At 40.9% G+C, this 27,435-nt stretch overlaps 1 protein-coding gene across 1 annotated transcript in view; it reads left to right on the top strand.

Annotated features, from left to right (window-relative positions):
• Positions 1-27,435, top strand: part of ank2b (ankyrin 2b, neuronal) — an 88,371-nt gene that overhangs the window by 17,547 nt on the left and 43,389 nt on the right. Inside the window, exons 4-28 of the mRNA XM_034130884.1 lie at positions 1,184-1,282; positions 1,375-1,473; positions 2,500-2,685; positions 5,002-5,025; positions 6,802-6,900; positions 9,225-9,323; positions 9,869-9,967; positions 12,120-12,317; positions 12,427-12,525; positions 13,499-13,597; positions 13,760-13,858; positions 13,949-14,146; positions 16,577-16,675; positions 17,125-17,223; positions 18,034-18,231; positions 18,417-18,515; positions 18,665-18,763; positions 19,270-19,368; positions 19,989-20,087; positions 20,796-20,868; positions 23,193-23,334; positions 24,166-24,177; positions 25,263-25,350; positions 25,910-26,013; positions 26,824-26,862. Coding sequence (XP_033986775.1) covers positions 1,184-1,282; positions 1,375-1,473; positions 2,500-2,685; positions 5,002-5,025; positions 6,802-6,900; positions 9,225-9,323; positions 9,869-9,967; positions 12,120-12,317; positions 12,427-12,525; positions 13,499-13,597; positions 13,760-13,858; positions 13,949-14,146; positions 16,577-16,675; positions 17,125-17,223; positions 18,034-18,231; positions 18,417-18,515; positions 18,665-18,763; positions 19,270-19,368; positions 19,989-20,087; positions 20,796-20,868; positions 23,193-23,334; positions 24,166-24,177; positions 25,263-25,350; positions 25,910-26,013; positions 26,824-26,862 — 2,648 coding nt within the window. The remainder of the gene's footprint in view (positions 1-1,183; positions 1,283-1,374; positions 1,474-2,499; positions 2,686-5,001; positions 5,026-6,801; positions 6,901-9,224; positions 9,324-9,868; positions 9,968-12,119; positions 12,318-12,426; positions 12,526-13,498; positions 13,598-13,759; positions 13,859-13,948; positions 14,147-16,576; positions 16,676-17,124; positions 17,224-18,033; positions 18,232-18,416; positions 18,516-18,664; positions 18,764-19,269; positions 19,369-19,988; positions 20,088-20,795; positions 20,869-23,192; positions 23,335-24,165; positions 24,178-25,262; positions 25,351-25,909; positions 26,014-26,823; positions 26,863-27,435) is intronic.

The following is a 27,435-nucleotide window of genomic DNA, read 5'->3' as shown; positions in this document are numbered from 1 at the left end:
ATTTCTACTGATCATAATTCCATTGTTGAGGTCTACTAGAATAGATTTACATTGTTCAATGTTCCAAACTCACATTGGTTTCTCATACAGCATCTCTGTATAGTATGTGTATTCACTCTCTGTCCTAAACGGCTTGTTGGAGCTCCTGCCCCTCCCCTCCCTGTGAGCCCACTGTGCTCTGATTGGTCAGCTCGCCCACTCTGTTCTGATGAGTCCACCACCGTTACAGCGGAACATCAGTGATTATGTGTTACAATGGCGTTAGCAACCAGAAAATGACACCAGTAATGACAAACAGATGAGAATGCTGCGTGGGGTCTGGGTGCCGTGTTGGTGGGACGTTGCGCGGCTCGCTGCTGGAGCGGACAGTGTGAGCTGGGTTCATTTCCTGCTTGCTGCGTGGGGTCTGCGAGACAGCGAGACATCGCGCATGGACGCGGGAAGGGGGGGGGTGCTGGTATTTGGGTATGGTCACGTCACTGTACCCAGGAAGAAAGAGAGAAATGTCCAACGAGGCGTTCTGGGGCAGCATAGACAGGTCTTCTCTGTGTTAGAGTTGTACTCGCTACAGGGTGTACTTTGAGGGTTTGTGACTCTGCAGACCAATTACATGCAGAAAAACCTTCATACAGTAACACACAAGGGGACGGGTAATAACCAGAAAAGCATGACATGGGACCTTTAAGTAAAGTACAAGGACCCAGAATCTTAAAAGGTCTATATTTAAAGGTCACCTATTATTCAAAATCCACTTCTTCATGTCTTTTCTACATAAACATGTGTCCCCTCTGTGTTAAGAGACTCCTAACAGGAACAAAGACCCCCTCTCTTTTTGTCCATCTACTGTATATAAAAACCTGTCTGAAAATGAGCTGATCAGATTTGGTCACTTTATGATGTCACAATGTTTTTCTGGGTTGTGCAAACAAGGTAACACCCGCCCACCTTATCACTTGGATCTCCTCCTAGAGCACCATTGTGTTATTTTTAACCAATCACTTCTCAGAGGGGCGTGGCCAGCAGCAGCTCATTAGCATTTAAAGCTACAAACACCAAGAATCAACACTTTTGGAATAGTGTATAATAGGAGACCTTTAGTTACAGTACTTGAGAAAATGTACTTCAATACATTACACCACTGGAAATATGTATCCTCACTGTCAGTTTATGTGTTCTATTCCAGAAAGGAAACACAGCACTGCACATCTCCTCTCTAGCTGGGCAGGTTGACGTAGTGAAGATCCTGGTCAAACGAGAAGCTGACATCAATTCACAGTCTCAGGTGAGTTCACTGCTCTTAAAGATGCTAAATAAACATCATATGTTCATGTTCTGTAGGTTGTTGTTAACCTCTTGTTTTTGCCTGTGCTGTAGAATGGATTCACTCCTCTGTACATGGCCGCCCAGGAGAACCACATGGAAGTGGTGCGATACCTGCTGGAGAATGGAGGCAACCAGAGCACCGCTACCGAGGTGAGAGGAGTGTGAAAAAAAAACACTATTTGACAATCTGACATTTCATTGCAATCCCTCCTGGAGATGTAGACATTTCACTCTGAACATGTGTTGTTAGTATAGCGCTAGAGGAACACTTATGGGAGCAGTGAGTCATTAGGACACATCATCTGGGAATTGTGATGACAAATGACAACATTTAATGGCACCGAGTGGAAAGTGTAAATTACCATTATTATCAGGGGATCACTGCAAGCCATTAGAATCCATCCTATGCAGACCATAACTGTCTGTACAAAATGTCATGACAATCCATCCAGTATTTGTGGAGACATTTAAGTCCTGACCAAAGTGGTTGACTTGGAAGGTCATAGTGGAACATTGACATTCCTAGAGCTTTGCTTCCAGCATGATCTCTGTTTATCTGCCGTAAGGGAAACTTCCTGTTTCAGGTGTTGTATAGAGACCCTACCATATAGTGTAGAGCAGCCCCTCCCTGTCCTGGTAGGCTTTCAGCTCTGACCATATGAAGGAAGTGCTATAGTAATAAGTATTTTGTTGACCATACCTATCGGAAAACATAAAAGTAAAAGTATATGGCAATAATATCTGACAGAAATAAAGTATTTTCTGGTGAGAGCAGAAGTGTTGAATATAATATAGCTGAGTTGTTGGAGTCAATGCTGTGGAAATGGACAGTATATATTATACTTTTAATTTTGAATCTTTATCTTTATTTTATTTCTATTTTATTCTATTTTTAAGAAATGTTGTAATTCTTGTACATTGACTGTCAAAATGCCGCTGTGACAAAACATTTTCCCAACTTGGGTTTATGTCTATCTATCGCCGTTAGGCTCTACCTACGTTGAGCAAATCGCAAATCATGTGAATGCAGATTAAGTGTGTTGAATTTATTGAACTTAATAAAAGTTTTTTATCCAAGTCAGACGTTTAAAGATAAAACTTTTGAGACTTTACTGAACAAATTAAGAGTTCTTGAAACAAGATATTTCTGATCCCTAACTTGTCCTCTCCCCCCAGGATGGCTTCACCCCCCTGGCCATCGCCCTGCAGCAGGGCCACAACCAGGTGGTCTCTGTCCTGCTGGAGAATGACACTAAAGGCAAGGTGCGCCTGCCTGCTCTGCACATCGCGGCCCGAAAGGACGACACCAAGTCGGCCGCGCTGCTGCTCCAGAACGACCACAACGCCGACGTCCAGTCCAAGGTACGCACAGGGACGCTCTGAGATCCTGGGGGTTGGCATGTGTGGACGTCAAGCTAATGTGGAGCTATTTGTTTGTGCCTATGTATCCATACTGTGGTTATGATGACTTTTATGAGGTTTATGAATTGTATGAGGCTGTAGCTGATTTAATTATTTAGGTATTTCGGGTTCAGAATGTAGAAGGTAGGCGAGTAGGTGGAAAGCTGGCAACATACAATTCAATTGAGGGTGATTTTACAGTCCAATAACGTTGAGATGGAGTTGTGGTAAGGACAGTTCTGCTGCTGATGATGCCGTTAGTGGCTTCAGTGATGAGGTTTCTACCCACAGTGACACTCTGTCCTCCCTAGAGATGATACTCCACCCACCTGCGGTCCTGACATTTCTATACACACATGTAAAGTGTGGGAGAAACAGTTCTGTGTATGGTAATGACAGATCTAAACACAGTGTTGTCTTTCCTGTAGAAGGTTAAGCTGTGTTGGCCGTCAGTGATGACATATCTTTACGACTATGCTGTCCCCTGTTGTAATATGTTTCCATTGACAAAGATATTTAAATGCTAAGTTTCCACTAATGGTATGATGTCTCTGTCCCATGGATGACACTATTCTACCTACAGAGACTGTGTATTTGCAGTGTTTAACCAAGATATCTGAAAGGAATTCCTATCGGAAGCTCTTAGTTGCTATGGCAGATGGGATGTCATTGCACTACAATATTTGAGACAGTTATTAACCCTCCTGTCGTGTTCGTTTCTCCCCCTGACTTAGGTGTTCCCGGCCTTTTGTAACTCTTCTTACATTAACACAAAAAACTTTAATCATCACCTAATTGTATTTATCACCATTTTAAGCTGTAAACAATGTCAAAGACTACTGGTTTACATGAATAACTGCAGTGAATATACAAAGAATAGACACTGAAAATGTATTCCAAAATTAACATGTGGACTTAGGGGTTTGTACTATCTGATGTATACAAATAATCTAGGGTTACCATTCATTTCCTATGGCGGTCATTTTTTAATCATAGGTGTTCAGATCGGTCAGATTTGATCGGAAAACGACAGGACGGTTAGAAGATTTCCCTTATCCAGATACAAAACCCTCATAACACTCACAGCAGGTTTAAATAGGGGACTCTAAATGTATGATAACTATAAGTGTAGAACAGAAGACCACTCAGTATTGGTGATGAAGCTGTTTGTGTGTGTGTGCTCCCATCTGTCTGTCTGTGCTCTTTCTTCCTCCCTCTCTCTCTCGTCAGTGTTTCTGTGCCTGCCACTAACCTGCCCTCTCCCTGTTTCTCTCTCTTCCTCTCTTTAAACGCCACGTCTTAATCCCTCCCCCCATCACCCCCTTCTTCCTCGCTGCACCGGTGTCTAAGTGTAGCCCTGTCCCCTGCATGGAGTGTGCCACTGTCTGCAGGTTGTATGGTGCTGCATGCAACGTATGGGGGGGGGGGGGGGAAGTTGTATTTAATATTGCTTTTTTTTACCATTGGCAATAGATGGGATATATGATATAATATTGGTGTAAATTCAAAGTTAACTGTTGATGTCAAACACTTAATTGTAACTGTACCACTGTAACGGGATACCAGTGACGTGGCTAGAGGGACGATGATTAACTGCACCACACAAATGTTTACTGAATGTTATTTATTCAGTCTATTCTGCATATTTAAAAAAGCACCAATGATGTTGTTATGTAACAAAACACTGTGGGGGCATCACAGGGTAATGCATGCATTTAGTATAATGCCTTTTGTGGTTTAGCTGTGATGCAGTCCTGCTCAATATGACTCACAGTAGGGCCCAGAGGGGAGGGCTATAAACAGCGTTATGTACAGTCACGATCAACACATGTACACACAAGAGACACACTGCTGTCACACAGAGGGCACACTTATATTTACAAACTGGAAAAAAGCAGTTGAGTTATAGCCATCTGTAACCAAATCCATGGATTAAGATAAGATAAGATCAAGCATTTCCCAAATTGGGATCAATAAAGTACATCTTATCTTATCTCATCATCTGACTGCTTGTGTTTCTCGGTCCAACTACTCTGTATCACCGCTGATTGTTCCTGAGCTCTCAGGCACTGCTCAGTGCAGTCAAATGTTAGCATACACCAAAGCTGCACACAAGAGCAGCATTGATATAAAGCAGATTATTTGTTCAAACTGAATAAATGAAACGCCTCCTAGCCTCGTCACCTGTCAGGGTCTGAGCACAGCTGCTGCAGAGGGTGATGTGTTCAACAAGTCTAACTGAGCTGATGTTTCCCTCCCTGCTTCCTCCTGCTTCAGATGATGGTCAATAGGACTACTGAGGTACACACGCTCCTCTGACTCTCCACAGATTCACTGTACTGTCCCATTCCATTGTTTTTCCTTACTTTCCCTCCATCCTTTATTTATTTCACAGCACTGCATGGTATAATATAATGAAGTATCCAAAGTTTCTGTTGATTTAATAACTGGTCAACATGCATGGCTTACACAAAAGGCCGATCTACTGTATAGTGTTGTGCACGCAGGCACTGCACAATTTGTTTATACCCTGTCTTCATACACTTTCTTTTTTTCTCCCAAGTTTATACCTAATTTGTCACCAACTCAGGAAGCCAGTTTGTTTTTGTCATATCCAACCCTCATTATATTTAAAAATACCTCTTATCATTATTACTAAGATGCAAGGTTTGTTGAATTATTTGAATGATTATGTTCATTTCCTGCAATGTTTTGATTTGATGAATTCTGTGTTGATACATTTGTGTGACAGCTGTGAATGTATATCGTCCACTCTGTCTGAACTGTCAATCCTGTCCTGTTGCATGATTTATACAGATGCACTATGAACTGCTTGGGTTCAAACTGTATTGGTTCAATTAGAGCATACGATGCTTATGTATGGAAGCCAAGTGCCGACAAAATACGAATAAAATAATTTAATCAAATTTAAATTAACATTTCTATTTGTGTGCCCATAAGGAAATTGCCAATAATCAACATTTGTCAGTCTACTTCAAAGCATAACACTGCACAATTGATATTATAAATTGGTAGATCATGTGAAAAATACAAATAATAAATAATGTTGAGTATTTTGTTGACTTTACAGAGAAAAAGCCTTCAAAACCAACTTACATGATCGGCCATTTTGAAAGATTAAGATGAATGTTTTTTCCTTCATTTTAATGTTCAATTAACAGTAAATATACATTTTTCAACATTTTTCTGACATCCCTAATGCTCACACAAATTGAAAGGATGAAATTATTTTTATTTGAATAATGCCAGTCCCAGTCTACTATGAAACCTCCCGATTTTAAAAAGGACTTGGCATAGAATAGCATGTTGCATCCACGCTACCTTCATTTGCACCATTGAAGCTTTTGAATGTGTAAAGTTTGAAACCATCACGTTAGCCACTGTGTTCTTCACACTTTTGTAAACAACTTTTTCACATTAAATCGGACCACACTTACAGAATGGAAAGGTAAGGCAAGAATCTCACAACTACTCCAACCTGCTCTGCAATCTCTAACTTTCCTCATGATATATTCCTCATTTCTAATTCTTACACTTCTATGAACTACAGTTCACATAGTGCACTTTGGTGTTACTCAGAAATATGCCCTTCATGTTATGTGCAACTTTATGAGTTTACTATCATTTGGTGTTGTTAGGTTAGTATTGTCTGTCCATCTTCATGTCAATCTGGATGACTCTGTGTATACTGTACATTTATTTGTTCTGTTTCAGTTCTCTTTTCATTTCAAAACCTTTTTGTGAAGCCTATGAAAGGCCTTTCTTCTCTTTTGTTTTTGTGGTTGATAACCTGCATGGAAGTGATGTTTCTGAGTGTGTTTTAGGGGTTGTGTGTATGGGTACTAGATATTAGGAATTATTTTCAAAATAATTGATTTTTTCCTGTAACTTTCTTTACATTTTCTTTGTTTCAGTTTTGTTTTTGTTCACCTGTGATGCTTGATGCAACTGCTGCATGCTGGGAAGACTAAAGTTCAAGGACTTAACTAAATCGAGGCTAATTCAAACTCTTGTCCTCCTATATGTGTGTCTGCCTCTTTCCTGTCTGTCTTCCAGAGTGGATTCACCCCCCTGCATATCGCTGCCCACTATGGCAACGTGAATGTGGCCACACTGCTTCTGAACCGAGGGGCAGCCGTGGACTTCACGGCAAGGGTAGGAGTTTATGAAAAAAGCACTGTTATGTTGGTGTGATAAGTACAGTGGCCGACAGGTGCAAACACGCTACAATGTCCTAAAACACTTCCATTGGGAGAAACGCACACATACAAAGGAAGAAACCAATTGACAACAAATGAACATGTTTTACTAAAAGCTCTGCATTAACCAAAGCTCTGCATTAACCAAAGCTCTGCATTAACCAACTGTCACTGTTGTTCGAAACTTGCCTAAAATGTTTTATTGGCTTATTTTAACAATTTGTCAACAAATGATTCCTTCAGCTATTATAGCAGATCTGCTGTAAGCTAGCTAGCTAACCATGGGTGCGTTTCACTTCGGTTAAATGGATTCCTTGCGTCCCTCACTTGCGTCGTTTCCCTGCGTTTAGTCCCTCCCACCAGGGAAGCATGGAGAGAGGCAAGGAAACCACGAGAAGCAGGGAAATGAGTTTTAAGAGCAATGGGACGTCCTTTCCTCCGGAGTGTCACGTGAAGCGACGTCCGTTTGTGATACCGAGCCCGAGGAGCGAGGAAATGAAAAATAAGAGAAGTGAAACGCACCCCTAGTCATTTCAGATATACTGACACACACTTACAGTTATGAAACAGACTAACAGAGACAGTTGTCCAGCTTTATAATCCTGAACGTCACCAAGCGCTCCGGTCCCAGCTGTGTGCGTCACTTTTTAGTGTCCCCTGGTCTCCGTTTTGTTTTGAGCTTCTTGAGTTATTAGCGGTTCGTTTATGCAGCGCTTTTAGTAAACCCTGTGCATGAGTTGTCAAGTTGGTGAAGATTTTTTCTTCACATAAATGTGCTTGGGCACATTTGTTTTTTAATATTGTAATTGTTTCTGAAGCTGCAGTGTGTATCTACTGATGGAAATGTCTTGGGCCGTTGTAACGCATTTGCACCTGTTGGCCAACATAGATAAGGGCTTCTACCAGTACTCTAAATTACATAGTATTGTTGGCAACTTATTCACTTAGTTATTACTACTGACAGTTTGCATGACCAAAGCAATGTGTGCTTGTCCCACCGAACCCCTGCTATGTTTATAGCATACACAGTTATATTTCAGTCCTTTCTGATGATTATTTTGTCAATTTAATATTACCCAGAAAAGACAGATGTCCTATTTTTAGTCATGCAAGCAGCAGTGTGGATAAAAATAGCTTTTTTTCTCACCCTGCACTTTCTTAAGACTCATGGGAATGCTTGTGTGGCTGAAAAGGAGGTTGCCAAACATTTGAAAGCCTATGTTATTAAAAGGTTTTGGACAAAACGTCATCCTCTTTCAGTGTAAGTAATACCATCCTTCAGTCTGATGGTAGATCGAACACAGTGACGTGCGGTGAGGTTCATGGCTGGTGAGGCACTGACTCACTGAGTCAGATTTACAAATATTATATTTTGACATTAATCGAAATATTCGGTTATTTTCAAAAGCTTTTTTAGTCTGATGCTTGGATTCATTTTAAACAGACCGTTCAACAAAAGGATACCCAAAATCTAAATATTGGATTGTTCTTTCTTAGTAAGATCCCATTTTCATTAGAAATGTGGTCTTACCTTGACTTGAAGATGAAGTCCATGCTATCCTTCTGGACAACAATCTCTATTACTTTTTTGTAAAAGTCCTCCTTATCTTCCTGTAGTTTCAAAAGTCTAGTTTGTTGTTACGTCTACCGTCTCTGCGTAGAATTACAGTAGCAACAAGAACCTGTGGGCTCACGTGCGCCCCCTTCAGTGCGGCAGAGGTTATGGCTGCCTCCCCTGGTGCATTTTCATTGCCGTTGAGACCAGCGAGCCTAAATATCATATATACGTGAAATAAGTTATTTAGAGACTATGGATGGCAAGGATAAATGTAATAAAGGGATCTACAAACATTACATGTGTGACCTACAGTGAGATGGTAACAGGCATGCGCTTAGGGCCCGCTTTCCAGCCAGTTTCTGTGGGGTGACGCATTCTGAGGTGAGGCAGATCTCATCTGTGCCTCACCTCACCCCACAGTAACTGGCTTGAGCGCGCTCACAAAATAAGTGGCCGCGCTAAATTAGTGCCCGCGCTCCAGCAAGTTACTGTGGGCTTACGAGAGGCAGAGCACGTCCCTGCCTCACTTGTCATCGCTCCCGTAGCGGAGCTCGGCAAATTTGCTGATTTTGACTATAAAAACCGATTGGAATCATACATAAATCACACGTACAACACAGATCCGACATAATCAGTGTATAACACAGGAACACTTCAAGACAAGACACAGTTATTATGCATTCTTAAATTTAAGTTTGAAACTTGAACTTGTTCTCCTGTAGAATGGGATTATTCCTCTACATGTGGCATCCAAGCGGGGCAACACTAACATGGTGGGCCTGCTACTGGACCGCGGCTCTCAGATTGATTCTAAAACAAGGGTGAGTATCATGAGAAGCCAAACTATTGTAATCTTATTTTTCTGTTTATTGTAGATTGACTATCCTGATAAAAAAGGGAACTTATTTGAAGGCCGCTTAATTCTTTGTCGAATCTTTCTTCTCTACATCCACAGGAGTATACAAATAACCAGCTCTCATTATTTTTTCTCCATTAGTAAGAACAGATGTTAATATGAGCTTTAAGCTGTTTTTAGTTCAGCTCAGTGGATTAAATGCAGTATCACAGTGGCCATCCTAAACCTCTGCTTGTTGTTATTTTTGTTGTGTGTTAGCTAGCACAACAGGCATGTAATTAGCCATGTATGATTCTCGCCAATACAAACAACATCTGGCTTGGGCGAGTCTCTGGCTACACCTGCCAGTCGGACGCTTTACCTCGACTGACATAACAAACTTTTTTAGAAAAGGAATTCTGCATGTTGAAAAGGACATCAGTAAAGAGTTGTTCTTTAAGTTTTAGCCAAATCAGTTTCAGTATGTATTAAATGTCTAAAACTATAGTCTGGTGTTGATGTGTCCTGTAGGACGGTCTGACCCCCCTTCACTGTGCGGCCCGGAGTGGACATGAGATAGCTGTGGAGCTGCTGCTGGAGAAAGGAGCCCCCATGCTGGCCCGGACCAAGGTGTGTCTCATGTCCCTGCACCTGTTTACAGTCTCAAGGACACGGCACGTTTCTTAGTAATTTTTTAAAACTGAGTCCTATAACATGATTAACATATTATAAGTAGTGAATCACCGCCTCAAAGTAAAAAATATTATCATAAGGTTACAAAATGATTCAGTACACATTGTTTAACCTGTTACGCACCATCGTAAACGTGTCATTTGCAGGAAACAACGTCTAAGGAATCTTAATATTTAATAAAACTATGAATGTTTTATATCCATGTGACGGGAAGAAACTCAGCTAACTGATCTTTTTAATTTTTTTTTCCAAAAAAAACCCACAATGCTAACACTCAGCCTCTGAATTAGCCACGAGCAAAAAAATGTAACCTAAAACGGCACTTAAACTCACAATAACTCCCTTATTACTTATCCTAGATGCACAGCCAACCACTCGTTTTTGGTGTCCTGGAGACACTGAATCTAGTGGTGCCCACCTCAACACTCAGTGATAAACATTTGCGACGCTATAAACGAAAGCGTACATCTTTAACATGTGGAGCTAGGTAGCTAGAAACGCTAACATGGCTTACCTTGGTCAAAACTGGTCTTCAATGGCATTAAAACGATAAAAAAACGATGCTGCAGTTAATCCATAGGTTAATCCAATGTGTCTGTGTCCTCTTTGAAATGATTTCTGATAATCCATAAGCAATAAAACTGCTTTTTCGTCTCCAAATGTCAGAGTGAGAGATCGCTTCACTCTGCTCCACATTTACATGCGCGCAGCCCCCACCTTTTCTCTTCACAACGTGTGTGTGTGGGAGCCTCCCCCTTCGATTCTATTGGCTCTAACGGTCAGAAAGAGGTGTCAACCATCCAAATCGACCAAGGGGGGCCAGAGATATGGGAAAAAAAACATTTTCACCCAAATCACCTCAAAGGTGGGGTGGTTTTGGCTAAACCTCTCTAAAAAGGTCAAATGTCACTTGTTTTGCATCAATCTTGATACAGGGTACTTATTATATGTTGTACTTTGGATTCCTAAAGCTTTTAGTCTACTAACCCATCATCCAAGGGTAGTTTTCACGATCTGTAAAAAATAAATTTTGGACGGACACTATAATTTACAGTTTTTTACTATGTAAAATCTGAATTTTCTTTAAAATAAAAAACATTTATATTGATTCTGACACTTCTACATCCAACTCACAGATGTAACCTTGCTTTGATAAAAGAAATTATTCATATAACCCTTTTAGAAGTTAAGTTGTAGTCATTTGTTTTGGGCATGTCATTTTCGAGCCTGAAACATGAAAAACAGGCTTGGTGCTTAAAGACTGTATCAGAATGTGGATTTAGGTCAACAACTCAAATAAAATACTAATTTCACCGGAACAGATGAGACATTTGATAGCAATCCCTCTACTATATATATTCAATAAAAAATGTTGTGTGTGTGTTTATGTATTTATTTGAGATTAAAGGTGTAACTATAATTAATTTTTTAGTATTAGCATGTTGCTAGCTAACGAAAAACAACGTATACGTAAGGCAACTTAGAAGATTGTCTAAACTAGCACACACTTTCTCTGCTTCCAGTCTATGTAAGTTAGGCTAAAAATAAGCAATATCAATCTTTGTATTTTATCAATGATTTCAGATTTTGGGCAAGATTGCATTATAGGCGTAAAATACTTTCATCGCATAAATGAAAAAAAAAAGGTTCAAAAGATGTATGAATCCAATTTGAACATCACGGAGATGGCTGGAGATTTGCTTATGCTAACCTGTTAGCTAGCAGTTGCCCTATTTACACACCAGGCAGACACAGAGCAACTTTCGTGTTTGTGTCTTCCTGACAAATGTAAGTGAAATGTTCACTCTTCTACAGCTCTGTTTTGATTTCCACCTTATCCTAAGAAAAACATGTCAGGCTCTTGAGCTGCTAATGCTACATGTTCCACTTTCCACACCTATTTGCTAACTAGGTACACTCACACTCTTAAACTGTTCATGAGAAGACTCTGAAAGCAATCATGGTTGCATGTGCCCCCGACAAATAAGTAGTGTTTTATTAGCAGAACACAGCCTCAATTCTTCTTTGGAAAAAGTCCCCTGCCACTCTTTATCTCCATCAAACCAAATGACCTCTCTTTCACATTTAGAACGGGCTGTCTCCTCTTCACATGGCGGCACAAGGCGACCATGTGGAATGTGTCAAACACCTTCTGCAGCACAAGGCTCCGGTTGATGATGTCACGTTGGACTACCTGACAGCGCTGCATGTGGCCGCTCACTGCGGTCACTACAAAGTCACCAAGCTGCTGCTGGACAAGAGGGCCAACCCCAACGCCAGGGCCCTGGTAGGGAACAAGGAAACGAACGAAAGATACAAAGCAGAAGGACGATTAGTCAACATTGAACTATTGTCTAAGTTTATCCTTAACTGTGCGTGTTTATGCCACTCAACAGAACGGCTTCACTCCGCTGCACATAGCCTGTAAGAAGAACCGAGTGAAGGTGATGGAACTGCTGGTCAAATATGGAGCCTCTATTCAGGCCATTACAGAGGTAGGTCTCACGTTTGACTGAAACTGAATTCAGCGTCAGGGTCTGGTTTAGGTATTTATTTTGTATTCATAGTCATTCCAGAGAGGAGCCCTGAATGGAAGTAGATACAGGAGGTTAATGATAGTTTAGGTTTAGTTCTGTAATTGTTGACAATATGTCATATTAATATAAGGAACAACACTTTCAGAATAAGTATGAAATCAATTTTAAAGTGTATGTGGAAGCTTTTGCTGGAGTAGTGGGTTATCATAAACATAATCCAGCAAATAATGTGCACAGAGGAACCAACTGATGCTGTCCTGTACCTGAACTGTCCTTTACCTGAACTGTCCTGTACCTGAACAGTCCTGTACCTGAACTGTCCTGTACCTGAACTGTCCTGTACCTGAACAGTCATGTACCTGAACTGTCCTGTACCTGAACTGTCCTGTACATGAACAGTCCTGTACCTGAACTGTCCTGTACCTGAACTGTCTTGTACCTGAACTGTCCTGTACCTGAACAGTCCTGTACCTGAACTGTCCTGTATCTGAACTGTCCTGTACCTGAACTGTCCTGTACCTGAACTGTCCTGTACCTGAACTGTCCTGTACCTGAACTGTCCTGTACCTGAACTGTCCTGTACCTGAACTGTCCTGTACCTGAACTGTCCTGTACCTAAACTGTCCTGTACCTGAACTGTCCTGTACCTGAACTGTCCTGTACCTAAACTGTCCTGTACCTGAACTGACCAATGACTTGCCAATCAACATAATGTTGTCAGGCCATTGCTTTGGTTGAAGCGTGCAGTCAGCTCTTAATGTATAGGCTTTTAAATATTGTTTCATAGCTGAATTGCTGTCTATGCTCTAAGGAGAGTATCTGGTCAGAAATTGCCATCATGTAGCTCTTTATAAAAGGTTTGATGATCTCTCCTTGAGTTATACAAAATGTACATTTAAAACTGTTGTTCCTCTTTGTCGTCCCTTCCCAGTCTGGTTTGACTCCGATCCACGTGGCAGCCTTCATGGGTCACCTGAACATCGTCCTGCTGCTGCTGCAGAACGGAGCCTCGCCCGACGTCAGCAACATTGTGAGTGACGGGAAACAAGCCAATCACAGGGAGGGATAGTCTTTGAAATGAGTTATTTTTGACTGATAATCTCAATATTTTACTGTGACGACTACTGTACTGCAGTGACAGTTACATATATTGGTGTTGACTCTGCTGACCCATATCTTCCTGTGGGCACAGCGAGGGGAAACAGCGTTACACATGGCAGCCAGGGCGGGTCAGGTGGAGGTGGTCCGGTGTCTGCTGAGGAACGGAGCTATGGTGGACGCCAGGGCACGGGTGAGACTGCAGACATCTACAGTAACACACAAAGGAACACGTTACCACCATGCAAAATAAGATAACATTATTTTTGTATTCCTTTGTCAGGAGGACCAGACTCCGCTCCACATTGCCTCTCGTTTGGGGAAAACAGAGATTGTTCAGCTGCTGCTGCAACACATGGCTCATCCTGATGCTGCCACAACCAACGGCTACACCCCCCTCCACATCTCCTCCAGGGAGGGGCAGGTGGAGACAGCCTCTGTGCTGCTGGAGGCTGGAGCTTCACACTCACTGGCCACCAAGGTGGGTTTGGAAGAGATGTTTTATCTTTAATGTAAATTCTCGCACACAGGGCATTCAGGAATTCGTTCTCTCCACTAGGCGTAATCCTGTGGGGAAATCGTGCTTTGGGTTATGTGTGTGTATGTGGGTGTCTGTTTGTTTATCCACGGCAAATCTCCACTATAACTGAATCCATCAGCCTAATAGTTTGTGTGCTCATGTACAGTATGACTGATGTGATTGCAGTGGTTCACAATGATTGGGGGCAAAAGGTTTTGTTTTATTGACTTTTTGATACTGTATTGGCTGTAAAAGAGCCCTGAGGCACGATTGACCAGGTATTCCTTTTTTAGTTTGGAAAAAAGGAATACCTGGTCAAATCTCAATCTCAAAATTGAGATTTCAGGTCTTTGTAGATTGAGACCTGAAAAGATCTCAATCTACAAAGTGCTCTTTTTGAGGTATTTTGTTATTGACTTCAGAGATAAAGACAGTCATGCCTCCCACATATGTGGAATACACTTATTATGAGAACTACATAGCAATCCAGCTGAGGTCAGAGCATTGTTAGCCTAGCTTAGCATAAAGACTGCTTACAGGGGGAAACAGCTTAGTTTTGTCTGAAGTAAAAAATAGACAACAGCATAATTAAAAATCACACAATGTGGATAGTTATTTTCAGGATTTATGATATTAAGCATATTTTGATGATTTTCTGGATAAAATCATGAATCGCATAAATTAGGCTGGGGGAAACATTACATAATTTGTACATATTGTCTTATGCCTATTTGCCACAACAATATATGTGATTGAAATATTTTTAAATAATATATGTAATGCTTAATATTCCATAAAAGATACATAAAGTGCAATACAGTAAGTGCCAGATGTACAGAGGAAGGATCACATAAATAGGTTACAGTGTTACTGTATGAGCAGGTCCCTGTTTGACCCACTTTTGATGAAATATTGATAAAGCTGTAAATCTGCTGCCTCCCTCTGAATTGTGCATGAAGCCTGAACGCAGTCAAGTGATTTATCATCGTCCCTCTGTAGGTGTGTTAGCAGACCAGGCTGGATCCCACTCAGAACTAGTCTAGATGAGTCCACCATTTAGAGTGAGACAAAAGACTTTAGTATATCAATCAGGGTGTAGTGGTTGAACCCATTGATGTCTGTCTCCTTGGTGTCTCTCTGGGACAAAGGGTGTGGCTGTCGCTATGTAAACTAAATTGTAAGAAAATGTTTTTAATGCAAGGGAAACATCTCCATTAACTCTCTGTCCATCCCAGCATGGTAATATTAGTCCTTATCCTTGATTTTCTTCGACCACTGTTTTATTTCCCCCCGACTATTAATAACCCTGTCCCCTCTCCTCCATCCCTCTTCGCTCTATTTCTTCGTCCGTTTTAGTCCAATCACCCATTACATCAGATATAATCCGGGTTTGACAAACAAAGGATTGCTCCCTCCATGGGCAGGGCCGTAAACACTGGTCATGTGCTTTCTCTCAGCTTCACAGTTCATCTGGATTTTAAAATAGCCAAAGTGCTCCCTCTGCTGGTTTTCCTGTGAATGTTCAAGCTTCAAGGTTCAAGGTTCTTTATTTAGTCATACGAACATAGCTACAGTGTAGTTATGCCGATGAAAATCTTGTGTCACAGGCTTCTCCAACAGAGCAACACAAAACACAGATAAACAGAAAAAATATAGTGCAAGTAAATAGTAATACAAAAAGAAAAATAGATTTAAAAAAGTGAAATAGTGAAAGAGTGCAATAAGAGTCTATATGCAAGTTATTGAGATAGAATATATAGGTAAATAGATAAATAATTTTAAAATAATTTCTAAGTAGCAGCCAGATGAATGTTATGGATGTTGTTTCAACAGTTCAGGTGTTTAACAGTCTTATTGCCTATGGGATGAAACTGTCCCTGAGTCTGGTGGTTTTAGTCCTGATGCTATGGTAACGTAGCAGACAGAACAGTTTGTGGCTGGGGTGATGGGGGTCTTTGATAATCCTGAGGGCTTTCTTCCTGAGGCGCTGGGAGTAAAGGTCCTCCATGGATGGCAGCTCTGTCCTGGTGATGTTCTGTGCAGTTCTCACCACCCTCTGTAAAGCCTTACGATTGCTAAAATCTCAGGTGCCGAATGGTCCCACAGAATGGTAAATAGTAGTATGTATGGACATGTGTTAATATAAAGAAAGTGTAAACATAATAAAATAATGAAACTGTATTTTTTGGGCCTCATCAATTATTCTTATAGCATAGTTATATGGCTGAGTTTGGTCTATATAAGAAAAGCAATGCATGTGTCTTACAGTATTCAACTAAGACACATATTGTATGTAGCGGTCTTACTTGGAATGATGTTACATTATGAAAACCTGTGTAGAGATATTCTGTCTCTAAACACATGTATTCTCCTCTGACTACCTCTCCACAGAAAGGGTTCACTCCCCTGCACGTGGCCTCCAAGTACGGAAGCCTAGATGTGGCCAAACTTCTGCTGCAGCGCTGCGCTCCGCCCGATTCTGCTGGGAAGGTATGCATCCACAATAAAAACCTTCTTGATATGACTTTATGATCTATGAGATGAGAAATAATGTCTACTTTTCCTGCATGCACATATTCAAAGTTTTAAATCAATGTTTCTGTATTGAGGTTAAATGGACTCTAAGAGCACCGGTAAGCCTAGTTAGAATAATGCTTCCTTTATTTGGATTCACTTTTATTCATTCCAGAAAACATAAAACCAATAACAGAAGCCTTTTAAACATCAGGATTTCTTTCTTTTTTTCTTTGAATATGTTCATAATAACAGCCACTCAGTAACCCTTGCAGCATTTACTGTCTAATATAACTCAAATGAATGTACCCCTGCAGTCTTATCCCCTTTAACTCTCCATATGAATGTGTGTGTGTGTGTGTGTGTGTGTGTGGAGTTAATGGCCTAATGCTGCACTAACTGCTGCGCTCACCACCCTCTCACAGAACGGCCTCACTCCGCTCCATGTCGCAGCACATTACGATAACCAGACGGTGGCGCTCCTGCTATTGGACAAAGGAGCGTCCCCTCACACCATGGCCAAGGTGAGAGTCCACAGTAAAGAGCCCTCTGGACACTCTGCAGGACACATTAGGAGGCTGAGTGGAGAGAGACAGTTTAGCCAAAGGGTAACAATTCTTTTAGGACGGGCCTCAAACTCACACCCTTTTCTCGCTCAGTTCTGATCAGGAAGAGGTCATATTGAAGCTTGGCGACCTAACAGTACACTTTGGTCAATCTTTTTATTTGTTTGCATCTTATTGGAAGACAAATCCTGTTAAAAGTCCCATCCTCTATTTTAATCTTTCAATTCTACCCAGACCTATAACAGCTATATTTTCTCTTTCTTGAATTTAGGGTTCAAAACCAAATAATACTTCTATATACTGTATATAGTATTTATATAATAATTGATTATGTTGTGGATATTATTCAAATAGTATGTTGTTATTTATAACTTTTGTGAAGAGACTTTATATCTTATGTGTACCTCTGTAAATCATCTTTGAGCATCTGATAAAGCGCTTGATCAATAAAATGCATTATTAGATATAGTATATATGATTTATTTTCCAAAATCAAGGATTACTTGGTCAAACCACTGGTCAGTGTAGTTTTCATTACGCTTGACTAAAACAGGAAAAACAGTGTTGAGGAAAATGTTGAGTCAATATGATAGTAGAAGAAGAGGAACCTTTATGAATCCTCCTAGGGGGAAACTCCGTTTTTCAGTATGTGTGTTTATGCTGAAAAATATACTTTTATCTTATTAGTTTTCTGTGAACAAGACAACATCAAATAGTCTAATTTCCTCCGTGACACTCGTTCCTCCCCCCCCCCTCTTCCTGAATCAGAACGGATACACTCCTCTCCACATCGCCGCTAAGAAGAACCAGATGGAGATCGCCACGGTGCTGCTGCAGTACGGAGCGGACACCAACATCCTGACCAAGCAGGGGGTCACCCCGCTGCACCTGGCCTCTCAGGAGGGCCACGCCCACATGGCTGCCCTGCTCATCAGCAAGGGGGGGCAGGGCAACGTGCAGACTAAGGTACTGACAACAATAAGTCATTTCTCAAAATAATCCTCAACATAAAACAACATCGCAAGTAATGAAATCTGAACCGAACCTGCTGTTTTTAGGACAAAGCGTTCATTAGCTTATTTTAAGAGGAGCAGAGTGCTGTGAATGTGTCCGTCTGAATATATGAACTGTTCCGTGTGTTCCTCCTGCAGAGCGGCCTGACGGCCCTCCATCTGGCCGCCCAGGAGGACAGAGTGTCTGTTGCAGAGACCCTGGCCAGAAACGGAGCCAACCTCGACCAGCAGACCAAAGTAGGAACATTCATTTGCATTTTCTGCATGTATAACTCAGCCATCTCCCATTCTGCTCAAATGATCAACAGTATTTTTACCAAGTCTCTCCAGAAATGTATTTTTTTTAAATTATTCTTAATAGGGACATTTTTGCTCTTGTTTTGCAGTTGGGATATACCCCGCTAATTGTAGCATGTCACTATGGTAACGCAAAGATGGTCAACTTCCTGCTTCAGAATGGAGCCAGTGTCAACGCCAAGACCAAGGTACTGAACCTACACCTCTATTATCTGAGCTACATGTATTCATATGTATGCTGTTGTTGTGTTCCACTGTTATTACTTCTAGCATGCTGTTACTTCATTTACATCCACAAGGAAGTGTTCTCATCATACCAAATCTTTTGATCATAATAACCATATATTGTAATGTCAAATGAGTTGTTTTCCTCATATTGCTACACACCACATGTATCTCTGGTTATTTCAGAAATGTCTCTTGTTGCTATCGTTAACCTTGGGTTACTTTTCATTCAAACTTCACTTGTTATTATATTGAGGCTGGAACATACTGTATAGAGACTAGAGTGTTGTTATAATGATGCAAACCTTCATCTGTTTATTTCCCCAGGATCCTTTTATTTCACAAACAACCCATTTGTATCAGCGACCTTGAAGTTAAACATCTGTTAGAATCAAAACAAACTATGATTCATGTTTTATAAAAACGATTCAGATTTTTTGATTTATTTTCTGTATTCCTTCCTTTTCAGAATGGATACACTCCTCTCCACCAGGCGGCCCAGCAGGGGAACACACACATCATCAATGTGCTGCTGCAAGGTGGAGCCAAGCCCAACGCCATCACTGTCGTAAGTGAACACACACACACCAGGAGGAACCTCACAGTGAACACACACACACACACACACACACCAGGAGGAACCTCACAGTGAACACACACACACACACACACACACACACACACACACACACACACCAGGAGGAACCTCACAGTGAACACACACACACACACACCAGGAGGAACCTCACAGTGAACACACACACACCAGGAGGAACCTCACAGTGAACACACACACACACACACCAGGAGGAACCTCACAGTGAACACACACACACCTCAGGAGGAACCTCACAGAGAATACACACACACCAGGAGGAACCTCACAGTGAACACACACACACCAGGAGGAACCTCACAGAGAACACACACACACCAGGAGGAACCTCACAGTGAACACACACACACCAGGAGGAACCTCACAGAGAACACACACACCTCAGGATGAACCTCACAGTGAACACACACACACCTCAGGATGAACCTCACAGAGAACACACACACACACCAGGAGGAACCTCACAGAGAATACACACACCTCAGGAGGAACCTCACAGTGAACACACACACACCTCAGGAGGAACCTCACAGTGAACACACACACCTCATCCACTGTGCCTTGTTCTGCAGAATGGTAACACTGCTCTGGGGATCGCTCGGAGGCTGGGCTACATCTCTGTGGTGGATACGCTGAGGGTCGTCACCGAGGAGATCATCACCACCACAACGGTACGTCACACACACACACACACACACACACACACACACACACACACACACACACACACACACACACACACACACACACACACTAACTCTTAAATGGTCTCTGTATCCTGGGAGAAACAGGCTGTACGAGGAAAGGCATTAAGTGGGTGAACTTTATATCATGAGAAACACTGAAGGGGGTTGGGTCATTTTGGAAATAATACCACATTTATCCATTTCAACAGAACAAGGTGAAGTGTATACTGTAAGTGATAAAACACCCACCTTACTCAATGACATGCAATTCACAAAGCTAACAAAAGCAGACAAACCGTATAGGAGGCTTGGCTGTTTCCTGTGGTTGGGATCATTTCACTTATCAAGATCTTTTTTAAATGACCAACCAAAACTGTAACGTGCCATAATCATGTGTTATCACTTTTAAACTGAATGCCAAGGACGTTAAGTTATATGTCTTTAATCACAGTTTCAACACTTTTTAAATGGCTATATTTGATGTGAAGCAGATAAAGTTTAAGCTATTACATTTTTCAACTACAGCATCTGAAATGACAATACAGTGTAATCTCTCTAAATAGTTTAAACAACCACCAATTACAACATTCAGGCAGTAGGATTTAGGACTGTTGTTGTTCCACTGCTTCCAGCTGGGTTGAGCTAACAACGGTGTGAAGTGTGAGTAACGTTCCTCTTGCTCTCCTGCTGCAGACGGTGACGGAGAAACACAAGCTGAACGTTCCGGAGACCATGACTGAAGTGCTGGATGTGTCCGATGAAGAGGGTGAGTCATGTTGTACAGAGCATTTGATTTTTAGCCAATACTATAAAATGCGTTTTATTATGAATTTTATTTTAGAGCTATACATGAGTGTATTTAATTGTACAGTGCTATGAGTACATTATACCACACGTACATATGTGTATAATGCATTATAGACATAGGCGTAAAGGAGAAAGTGTTCATAATAATAATAATAATGATACATTTTATTTCCAAGCACCTTATCAGGTGCTCAAAGACACTTTACAGTGGTACACATTAATACAATAGAAAAGATAAAAAGTTGAATTCAACATATTAAACACCATTGAGCAGACAACGACACGACATTTATCACACAGCGTTGCCAATATATGAATAGATTAGAGCCGTTGGAGATTGTTAACCAAACAAGTACTGCTACTTTAATTAGCCCCTGTGTGGGTGAAAAGACAGACATATACCCAGCCCAAAACCCTTCCACTTTATCAGATTTGTATCATCTGCTATTTACATTGTTATCAGACTTCAAAAAAGACCATTACATGAACTCAGCCCACTGTCTCCGTGTTGAGATGAGTTCAGAGGCGTTTCCTGCCATGAGCACACTGGAGGAGGTAGTGAGTGACTGTGCTGTGTCCCACAGCTCTGAGGTCCATTGATGATGATGATGATGATGATGATGATGATGATGATGATGATGTTATGTCAGAAGACGACATGGATATGGAAGGTATTCAGCACAGTGCTTTGTGTGAGGACTTGCTGTGCTGATTTTCCAAGGGTGTGTGTGTGTGTGTGTGTGTGTGTGTGTGTGTGTGTGTGTGTGTGTGTGTGTGTGTGTGTGTGTGTGTGTGTGTGTGTGTGTGTGTGTGTGTGTGTGTGTGTGTGTGTGTGTGTGTGTGTGTGTGTGTGTGTGTGTGTGTGTGTGTTATGCATGGTGAATGAGCCTGTAGCAACCTATATAACTGTAGTTTGATATTTGGATACCAATCGTGTAACATAAATGGTTGAAGTTGAACTTTATCATGGTCTTTTTATAATAAGGCTCAGAGCATATTAACAGAAGATTTGTTAAATGAAAATGTATAAATAAACAGTTTTGGGAAATGCACTTAGATGTTTTCTTTCCGAGTTTGGGTTGAAAAGATAAACATCACTCTCATAATAATAATAAGTAGACTAGAATGTTGTTTTGCGTGTTCGTATTATTTCAAAGTGTAGAAAGCTACTTTGTGTAATGGACTGAAAATGTTTGTCCTCCAGAGAACATGGAGAGGATCAGAGCAATAGTTGTTCTGCTTCAAAGCTCATATCTAACCCCTCGATAATACATGACCAAATCCTGACTCCCTGGAATGCTGCTTTACTAACGCAAACCAAGCACGTGTTAGCAATACAGATATGTATAACATTCACTATTTGATAGGCATAATTATAGTGTGTTTTATCATTTCAAACACAATAGTGACCTACATTGAGGAGAAAGTGAAAGAGACAGGAAACTCAATGCTTGAAATGCCTTGAAGTGCTTTATGTTCCCCATACTGCCTGTGCTGCAGCAACTCATGTGTTGGAGTATCCCGTCCTACAGCATCACCTATATTGTGTTGGAGACCTAGCTAATCTAAGTCGAGTGTTACTTAGCGATGTCACTATGTTTTGGAAGTAAACAAAGGAGTCCAATGGAGCCGTTTCAGGCAGGGGGGGGGGGGGAGTGTGTGCGAGAGAAACTCCCACATGAGGGAACACAGGGAGTTTAGCGATTTTAACACTACAAACTCAATTTAAGCAGTGTTGTACCTCGGAAGACATTCGAGTTAATATAGCGGTCAAAGTACAGGTTTTGCAAGATAAACAATGGCTCTGCTCTACTCAAGTGTCAAGTCAACAGAACGGGAACCTGAAGCGGCTAAATGGAATGATTGATATGTACACCTGTCCTCCTCATACTGTGACATGTCAGAGTCCTTGTTCTGTCATTACTGAGGGTGAACAATTGGACAAATATAGCACATTTCTGCCACTTCCAAAAAATCCACATCTTTTTCTTCTTCATTATTTGAGTGATATCGTGACATGTAATAATCAGATAGTTGAATATACATTTGAGTCGATTTTCTTTTACAACAAACACCAAAAAACGTTTTGAAGGAAAATGATTAAACTTTTAATGATTTTTTTATTGGTTGCGTAACTAATAATTATATTTGCAGTTATTTCATTATAAGTTTACATTATTATTATATCCTTTATTAATCAAGGTTCAATAACTATGTTATTATGTTCCTTTAATGTGTCCTTTTTTACGTATTATTATTTCATCTCTGCTTTTCTCTCTCAAGGTGATGACACGATGACAGGTGACGGGGGGGAGTACCTGAGGGCGGAGGACCTCAGGGAGCTGGGAGACGACTCCCTGCCAGGACAGTACCTGGATGGGATGAACTACCTCCGCTTCAGCCTGGAGGGGGGGCGCACTGACAGGTACATCTCACTCTGTCACATTTCAACACTTCTATTGGGTCACAACAAGTCATGAGTAAGAGGGATTCATTTCTTATTTCATGAAAACCCTACTCAACTGTGCCTTAAATGACCTCAGGAAAAGCAAACACACATTTTGTTTAGCTTTGATTTCAACTAACAAATGGTTGTGGCAGATCTCATGGGTTCTGAATTTACAGTGCACAAAAAAACGGAAATTGTTTCTGCATGATTGGTTCTGACCCATGGGACTGTGAGCAAACATGTCCTATATTATCTTAGAGCTCTGGGTGGCATGTAACAGGCAGCAGCTGATTTGAGCTGATATGCTGCTCAATAATAACATTTAAAATCAATGATTTAATGTCTTAACCTGGGCTCCATCTGATTTAACAAAAATGTTAACACTCATCTGCTTCATGCTAAAACCTGTGCTTATCTGCTCTATGTAGCAAACAATTGTTCCCTATGCTCCATACACATCCGACACATCTGATACGCAGTTATGATTCTAACTCTTTAACCCTGATCCTGTCTGAACACTGTTACTTTCTGTGTTCTGTTGTTCTAATTGTTGAATCACTGTGTGAGCCACCTGTCCTCTCCCAGACAATAACCTCAACCACTAACTGCCTGTATTTTTATATTTGTATTTGTGTGTGTGTGTGTGTGTGTGTGTGTGTGTGTGTGTGTGTGTGTGTGTGTGTGTGTGTGTGTGTGTGTGTGTGTGTGTGTGTGTGTGTGTGTGTGTGTGTGTGTGTGTGTGTGTGTGTGTGTGGCAACCTATCCTGCTCATACTTCATCGTTGGTCTCCCTGTCATGCCTTCTTAGTCGAATGCAAAGGTATGTTCTGACACCGACCACAGGTCTTCAGCCTGCAGTATCATGGTCTCTTGTAGCTCAGACAGAGTATTGCATTTTTGTTTTACAAGCGAGTCAGTGTGAAATTATAAATGTCCTGCCTTAAAGGGAAAGATTATGAAACAACCTTTTTTCAGGGCTGTGCACTAGAGCCATTTGTGAAGTGCCTACCAACCCACACACTGTAAACAACGCAGTCAGCTGTTATGTGGGCTGCCAAGTTGTACAATATGGGATTCAGATGTGGCTCTCCTTCTGATTCCACATGTAGAGTAGGCTTACTCAAAATAAGCCATTATATATATACCAATCCCCCACACCCCCCTCAACCACCTTCATCTGAAGTATCTCCACTAACAGCTTGAAATGATCGTGATATTCCCTTTTTGGCAGTGTTGGTCTGTACTTTTTCTGAAACATGGCATTTTGTACAGTCATGGTCCCCAAAGGTTGAATACTAATTAATGACAACCCCAGTTTTTTATTTTGTAAACTAGTTCAATCATCCGGTGAAAACTAGTTTTGGTTCTAGACTTCAGGAGATCTAGTACCTGCCTAACAGCATTCCCATTAGACTCAGCTGTGTGTTGTTATAACTGCTAGTTGTTTACAGAACCAGTGTAAAACCTTGCAGTAGTGTATCTGTAGAGTCGTAGCTGTGTGCTATATTTGTCTGTTAAACTAGTAACATGTCCTAAGTGTGTGAGACAATGCTAGTTTAGAAGCTGTTCATCTTTTATTTTGGCAATGTTTCTGATTGTGTTAGCAGTGTGTAGGATTTAGGGGGACCAATGTGAAACATCATTGTTGCATTACCATCAACATTTAAACATTTGAAACACAATGCATGTGTAATGAGTGTTTTCACTAACAAGAGTAGTTGTGCCTCATTGGCATTCATGTGCTTCAACTTTTTTCCCAAAAGATGTTGATAATTCTTTATTTTGAACATGTATCCCTGTTGTGGAATGAAAGTGCATATTTTCCCTGTTTTCATTCATGGCTGTGATTGCTGCTATTATCATGACTTCTAGCTTCTTGAATGCTTTTCCTCTCCTGTGCTCCAGTTGTGACAGGTCCTTCACACCCACACACCACAGCTACTACTCCCCTAAACATGAGAGCATGATGGACGAGATGCTGACCTGTCACCAGGTAAGGTGTATGGTCAGTGGAGTCACTAGCACTGCAGGCGGAATACACCTTAGATCCACATCATTGTGTTCATTTGGCACATTTGTTATATGGTGTTATTTGTATATGGACTGCACATGTACCTATGCACTGCACCACTTGGATGTACTTACAGTACTTCAATCCTTCACATCTATGTAACTTTACATTTCTACTCTACTACATGTATCCGTCTGTGATAGATAACGGTCAATCTAAAGATTAGAGTCTTGACTGAGCCCTTACATTAAGGTGTAAATGAATAACATGAAAGGACACTTTGATTCACCTCCACTAGTAAAACAAATACAACTCTATGGATAAGTTAAAGAGGTTTCCTAAACCATAACAAGTCCGGTTTCCTTAGTAACCCTAGATATACTATCACATGGAATGTGCAGAATCTCCCTTTTTTCAGTTCATATTGATATATTCAAAACAAGCTTGTATGTGTCTCATAAGAGGTTAAGTGCTTCGGGATTTGTCTTGGCATATGAGTAGCGCTATATAAATTCAATTTATTATTATTATTTTATTCCAGGTTTCGACACTAGCTAGGACGAATGAGAGCGACTCGTATCGTCTGAGTTGGGGCACAGAGAACCTGGACAACGTGGCTCTGTCGTCCAGCCCCGTCCACTCTGGGTAGGTACAGTGTGTCAGACTGTGGAAATGATTCATACGACTAGAGGTGCACTTTGAGTGGACATATTGAACACTGGATTTCAGTTCATGAATATGCATTAACAATCTCATCAAGGTCCTGATAGCTGCTAATGTGTGATGTGCTTAATTACATTTCTCACTCGGCAGCTGTTTCAGGAATTGATTCAGTACTGCACATGAAGACATTAACCATACCTCTCTTGTTCCTACAGTTTGGTTTTAAGAATAATTATAAAGTAATCAGCACTGTAAGCCTCAAAATACATTATTTTTGGTTTTATTCCAATTTAAATGTTCTTTTCAAAATCCGTGGCTTATCTAAAGAAAGAAATGTGATTGTACGTGATTTTCTTCCAAAAGTGTGGATGCAGTAACACATTGTACAGGGTCGTGCTCAAAAAAAGCATTCAAAGGTTCATCTCGGAGCACCAGGAATGTTTCTTCCTGATCTGGATTAAAAAAACAATAGTTAAAGACACTTCAGTATTTCTGCTCTTTCTGAGTCTGACATGAGAAGATGTATATCAATCTGAGTCTGACATGAGAAGATGTATATCAATCTGAGTCTGACATGAGAAGATGTATATCAATCTGAGTCTGACATGAGAAGATGTATATCAATCTGAGTCTGACATGAGAAGATGTATATCAATCTGAGTCTGACATGAGAAGATGTATATCAATCTGAGTCTGACATGTACTGTGTCTCTTTTCCTTCTTCCTGTCTGCTCCGTTTCCTCTGAGTCTGACTTTTCATTCCTCTCTGTCTGATGTGGTTGTTGCTTTTAGCCGTTCCTCCCCGTGCCATGAACATGGAGACCACTGCAGGTGATCTTCTGCACCTTGGTTAAATATTTCTCCACCTCATCTTCATCGTTCTCTTCCTCCCCTCACAGTGTGCTCTCCCGGTGGAGAGGTGTTTGTGTCACTGTCCTCAACACACATTGCCTCATAGACTTTGTCAAACCATTTTAATCTGACATCAAATGTCAAAATATGACATCTATTTTCACATTCCGAGTCCCAGAGTTAATATCTCTACACGGTCATATCATGTTACAAATAAAGTTAAAAGAAAACAACAATAAATGGTGGATAGCTGGACAAAAGAAGGCAGTGAAAGTTAAGGACATGTCTGTGGATTTCATACAATGTCTTGTTGATTGTGCATCTCCACTAACTTACCCAGACCTGAGAAATATTTTGGCATAAGATAACTATCATTATATAAAGTAATTTGTATATTATATACCATACAGTCGAATCTCTGTCAAGCTGAAACGTTACTGTCATAACGTTTGAAATGAAACCGCCCATCAGCAATGGAGAGGAGACATATTCCTTTAACAGCTCACTGGTTGTGTTTCTGAATACATTAACTCCTGTGTTTATGTCCATGTG

The sequence above is a fragment of the Trematomus bernacchii genome, unplaced genomic scaffold (assembly GCF_902827165.1).
Source record: "Trematomus bernacchii unplaced genomic scaffold, fTreBer1.1, whole genome shotgun sequence".
In the NCBI taxonomy this organism is placed as follows: Eukaryota; Metazoa; Chordata; class Actinopteri; order Perciformes; family Nototheniidae; genus Trematomus; species Trematomus bernacchii.
Note: the sequence above shows the minus strand (reverse complement) of the source record. Positions and strands in the feature narration are given on the sequence as shown.